The 6,039-nt window shown below is 37.0% G+C and overlaps 1 protein-coding gene across 2 annotated transcripts in view; it reads left to right on the top strand.

Annotated features, from left to right (window-relative positions):
• The first annotated feature begins 4,721 nt into the window (after window positions 1-4,721).
• LOC107549760 (SLAIN motif-containing protein 1-like) overlaps window positions 4,722-6,039 on the top strand; it is a 17,074-nt gene continuing 15,756 nt past the window's right edge. For both annotated transcript variants that reach the window (XM_016230933.1, XM_016230932.1), the window contains exon 1: window positions 4,722-5,342. In XM_016230933.1, coding sequence (XP_016086419.1) covers window positions 4,939-5,342 — 404 coding nt within the window. In that variant the 5' untranslated portion in view covers window positions 4,722-4,938. The remainder of the gene's footprint in view (window positions 5,343-6,039) is intronic.

The raw sequence follows: 6,039 nt of genomic DNA, 5'->3' as shown, positions 1-6,039 counted from the left end.
ATTTGAGAAAAACAGTGTATTTATTATACAGCACAATAAATGTGTTGAAGAACGTGGACTTGAACATGGACTTAGATTTACAATATGATTACTCGCCAACGTTTGCTGTATTTAAAACCTGTTAGTAAGAGTGATCAGAAGCCAAAAATGCTGGGAATTTAAAATATTTGAAGAGCTCAATTTTCTTCCTAACCCAACCCTACAGAACAACAGGAACTAAAACAACTGTGAAAACGGAGCCCAGGAAAAGGTAACGCCTCTGAGACACACCTGCTTAAATGACTGATGATTGACTGATTGACTGAATGAATGAAGACTAGCTTCTTACAAAACCGACGATTGCTCTTTCAGCTCTACTTCTACAACAACAACAATCAAAGATGGTACAAAGATAACTGAGACAACTGTGACCACTACCAAGTAAGATGCTGAAAGGACATCGTATCGATGTCATAACTATTTCACATTATATTCATCTTATCGTGCAATCACAGAACATGTTATGAGGTCAAGGTCAGGCACTTTAACCGTGTCGTCTTCTCGTCCTCAGGCAGTCTGAAACACTCACTGATAAAGAGCTGGCAGGTTTAAACACCAAGAGTTCTGGGTAAATCAGCTCGGTTCATCATGCATTCGATCATTTTTAATAAACATTAATATCCAAGTGCCATTTATTAAAAAAATCAATAAATACCCCAACACACTTTTCACACAAATTTAAAAACCATGTTTGGTTGTAGATGATAACTAATAGAAAAACTGTTCAAAATGAGATACATGTATTATGATGTCATGTTTTCTAATTAAATGAAATTCATATCCATTTGTGGCTTAAATATGTCAATGTATGTCTGACTGCACATGTTATCTGTTCCTAAAGTGATTACAAGACTGAGGTCATTACTAGGATGTTTCACCAATTAAAACAACATCTTACAGCACAAACAGGTGGGAACTCGAAGATTGTTCACATGACAATTCTTATTGCAAAAATAATACAGTGCAATGAAATTAAATTTCATTTAGAGACTGAATTGTTGGTCACTGAACTTGTTTTGTGTCTATAAAGTGACTACAAGACTGACGTGGTAACTGTGAAGACATCAAAGGACATCATTAATGTGTGAGTGTCACAGATCAGTGCTTCTCAACCCAAGGGTCACGACCCACAAATGACTTGCAGCTCTGTTTTGACAGTCACAGACGGCAGGGGGAAATGATAAATAGAAACTGTCCAGGCAACTTATCATATATTCATGCATGAATAGAACAGAAACAGCATTTAAAGTCGGGCCACATTTTGTTGATTACATTTAGTACGTTTTTTAATTCAGCTTATGTAATGATAAAATTGTTTCATATTGTGGGGCCTATACAGTTCATATTAATGAATTTCAGTATTTTGATTTAAGGACATTTTGGTTTGCTTTCGAACAAACTGTTTTGGTAAACTGCGTCGTGTCACCACTTGATGTGCAATTTAAAATCGGTGGAATATGATAGGATCCCAAAATTTAAAAAAAAAAAAATGTGTGTGTGTGTATGCATATTAACACTGAACCTATAATTATTTTTGTCTAGACCTACTTCACCTGTCAAGACCACTACAAGGTACAGTAACCACAACCTTGCTGACTAACCAGAAAAAATGTGATTACTAATACCTTTTATTCACTTCTTAACCTATTTCATTTACAGCATCAAGACCTACACCAAGGAGGATGTTTCACCGACTAAAACAACATCCTATAGCACTAAGAGGTTAGACCGTGAAGGATTCGCAATAGTATTTATAGCAAAAAATTAATAATGATAATAATAATGCAGTGTAATGAAATGAACTTGCATTTAGAGACTGAATTGTTGCTCACATCGCATGTTTTGTGTCTCTAAAGTGACTACACAACTGAAGTGGTTACTGTGAAGTCTTCAAAGGACATCATTGATGTGTGAGTGACACAGATCAGTGCTTCTCAACCCATGGGTCACGACCCACAAATGACTTGCATGTTCTACATCTATGCTGATGGATCACCGAGGGCAGAGGAAATGTTAATTGCATGTTAACTGCAATTAAATGAAAATATATTATAGTTTAAATTTATATTAAATGCAATTAGCTGAACTTTAGAGTGCTTTTTTGACCACTTATGTAGGACTTAAAGGGTTAGTTCACCCAAGAATGAAAATTCTGTCATTAATTACTCACCCTCATGTCGTTCCAAACCCGTAAGACCTTCGTTCATCTTCGGAACACAGTTTAAGATATTTTTGATGAAATCTGAGGGCTCTCTGACCCTCCCATAGACAGCAAGGTAACTACCACGTTCAAGGTCCAGAAAAGTACCAAGATGATCGACAAAGTAGTCCGTGTGACATCAGTGGTTCAACTGTAAAGTTACAAAGCTACGAGAATACTTTTTTTGCGCAAAGAAAACAAAAATAACGACTTTATTCCACATTTTCGTCTCTACTGCGTCACTTGTGGACTTATGTCGATCATCTTGGTACTTTTCTGGACCTTGAAGGTGGTAGTTACCTTGCTGTCTATGGGAGGGTCAGAGAGCCCTCATATTTCATCAAAAATATCTTACATTATGTGCATTTAAAATATATCAACTTTAATGTAATACTGAATAACACACGACAGATAAAATTATAATCAAGTACTTTACATGTGCTTTAGTATGTTAGTCAACACATCAAGATAACCTACTTAAGCACAACAAAAGATGATCAAATCATAATAAATGTACTTTTAATTTCATGTTATTTTAAAATCGACTCTTTAAATTATATCATACTATTAATTCGGTTGCTGTTGGGTTTCTGTTGTATTTTTTGTGGGTATTAAACTGAAACCTATTTTTATTTTTGTCTAGACCAACTTCACCTGTCAAGACCACCACAAGGTACAGTAACCACAGTCTTGCTTACAGATTGCTGACTAACCTAAAATAACGAGGCTGCTCTATTAACCTCTTAACATATTTTCAATTCTAGCATCAAAACCTACACCAAGGAGGATGTTTCACCCACTAAAACAACATCATATTCTGTTCGGTCCACAAAGAGGTGAGAACCTGAAAGATATTTCCAAGTAAACGCCCATCAATGCTTTTCTTCAGACAAAGAAAATCACTGACTGAATGATTTTTTACAGCACTGAGGATCAACTGTTTGATACTCTCATACCTACATCAATCAAGTCAGCCAACACTGACAGCAGGTATGTGGTATTTGCATATTTATAAGGTGTGAACCCATTCGTGGCGAGTTTGACATTTGCTTCGGCCTTTAAGTAGTTTAACCAGTATTATGACTGACAGGCTAAAAGCACAAAAGCAGCTGCACATTCATACTTAGAGCTCACGACTTTCCATTAGAGCTTCACTCTCACTGCAGCAGTGTTTATTCTATCATGGACTTTTATCGTTCCTACAGTCGCGAGGATGTAAGAGTTTTCCCTGAATAGACTCCTAATTTGTTGCTTATTAATAGCTTGTAAAGTAGTTGTTAAGTTTAGTTATGGGGTGGTCATGTAGAATAAGGCATTAATATGTGCTTTATAAATACTAATAAACAGCCAATATGCTAGTTGTCATGAGTTCCTCATGTTTCCCTTGACCTAGTTTCCCCACTTGTCTGATTAGATCATTCTGTTCACCTGTGTCTAGTTTATTATCTTAATTTGTCGGTGTACTTAAGTTCCTGTCTGTTCTGGCATAGTTTGCCAGATCTCATCTATGTGTTCACGTCTGCTAAGCCTTCCTCTTGTGGATTTACCTTCTGTGTGGATAATTAAAGATTATTTTACCTTCATCATCTTCGTGAGTGTTTTGAGTGCACCATAGTGTGACACTAGTAATATGCATGCTAATAAGCACGTTAATAGCGAGAATTGGTCCTTAAAATAAAGTGTTACCGTATTTTCTTGTGAAACATAGTACAACTTTTACAAGTGTAGTTAAATAATTTGAAACTCACCATGTTCACTTAAATTGTGATATTACAATAAAAGAAAACTAATACATTTACAACACTAAAATTGTGAGTTTAATATCTCATCCAATATATTAAGACATGGGCCAATACTGTTCAAACATTTGGAGAAGGTGAGATATTTTTTATTTTTTTTAAAGTCTCTTAAGCTCACCGAGGATATTTATTTGATCAAAAATATAATAAAAACAGTAGTATTGTGAAATACTATTGCAATTTCTATCTTAATATATTTTAAAATGTAATTTATTCCTGTGTTCAAAGCTGAATTTTCAGCATAATTACTCCAGTCTTTACCAGTGCCACATGATCCTTCAGAAATCATTCTAATATGATGTTTTGCTGCTAATGAAACGTTTTTGATTATTATCAATGTTGAAAACAGCTGTGCTGCTTAATATTTTTGTAGATTCCTTGACGAATAGAAAGTTCAAAAGAACAGCACGTATGTGAAATAGAACTATTCTGTAACATTGCAAATGTCACTTTAGTTCAACTTACTGTCCTTAATTTGAACGGTGGTGTATATTATGGGAAAGTGAAACTGAAATAGCTTACATAGTTGAAGAATTGAATAGAATAGAATATACAGGTGCATCTCAATAAATTAGAATGTCACAGAGTTCACAGAGTGCTGTATCCAAGCATGTTAACAGAAAGTTGAGTGGAAGGAAACTCCAAATGTAGGCTAAGGCACCATTTTATTGCTAGTCATCTGAATCAAATGAGGGCTGGCGAGGAGCTGGGGTTCAGTGGCTGGTGTTTTGCCTAATAATGTGGTGGTCGTGTGTTGTGTTTTGAACTGAGGGGGAGGAGACAGAGACACGGGCATGAGCAGCACATAAGCATCTGAATGAAGCATGCAGGCTGTCTGAAAGCACTGCGAGGCTGGGCACACAGGGTAAACAACACCGCCACCATCTTACTACTGTTTATATGCTTTTCTCTTCAATGGACGGACTATTGTTCAACCCGCAGATGATGGCGGACGTCAATGGCAACAGTAAGATAATGAACGCAGAACTGGAGGTGAAAAAGCTTCAAGAGCTCGTGAGAAAACTGGAGAGGCAAAACGAGCAGCTCAGGACGAGAGCAAACGCTGCGAACAACTGCACCTCCAGCACCCGTCTGTTAGCAGCTCCGGCTGGCCCAGACACCGGGAATTACTGCGTTTCACCTTCATATTCTCCTTCTCTCGGAATATCGGATGAGCACTATCCGTATTTCCATCCGCAGTCAGTGACTGGTGCTGATGAGGATGATGCTACTGTACTGGATGAGGTGGAAATACTAGACCTTCATGTTGTTCTTCCCATCGATGGAGAGTCTGATTATAACTGGTACTGATGCTGTATTATTTATTATTTACAATGGTAATTGTAATTCTTGCTTAGAAGGTTATGGTTTGATTTTCAGCGTCGCATGCTCTTTGTCATCCCTTAAATTCAGTTCCCATGAAATGTCACCATAAGTGGACTACTGTATGTGTCCAGGTTCATTGTTTGGTGGGTGAGTGTCTGAACATCACTGCAGCATATCTTATTAGGGTAGCAGACTGGCTTGCTGTTTCTTGCATTTGTTGATGTGAAACATTTCCATTTTTCTTAAAGGGGTCATATGATGCGATTTAAATTTTTCCTTTCTCTTTGGAGTGTTACAAGCTCTTGGTGCATAAAGAAGATCTGTAAAGTTGCAAAGATTAAAGTCTCAAATCCAAAGAGATATTCTTTATAAAAGTTAAAGGGGTCATATGATGCTGCTAAAAAGAACATTATTTGGTGTAATGAAACGTGTTTATGCGGTTTAAGGTTCAAAAAACACATTATTTTCCACATACTGTACATTATTGTTTCTCCTCTATGCCCCGCCTTTCTGAAACACGTAGATTTTTACAAAGCTCATCGGTCTGAAAAGCGAGGTGTGCTGTGATTGGCCAGCTATCCAGTGCGTTATGATTGGCCGAATACCTCAAGCGTGTGACGGAAATGTTACGTCCCTTACCATATTGTGATGCCTGCGGCAACCACATGTGACGAC

This window comes from Sinocyclocheilus grahami, unplaced genomic scaffold (assembly GCF_001515645.1).
Source record: "Sinocyclocheilus grahami isolate Dianchi unplaced genomic scaffold, SAMN03320097.WGS_v1.1 scaffold380.1, whole genome shotgun sequence".
NCBI lineage: Eukaryota > Metazoa > Chordata > Actinopteri > Cypriniformes > Cyprinidae > Sinocyclocheilus > Sinocyclocheilus grahami.
The sequence above is the reverse complement of the archived record's forward strand: the minus strand, read 5'-3'. Positions and strand labels throughout refer to the sequence as shown.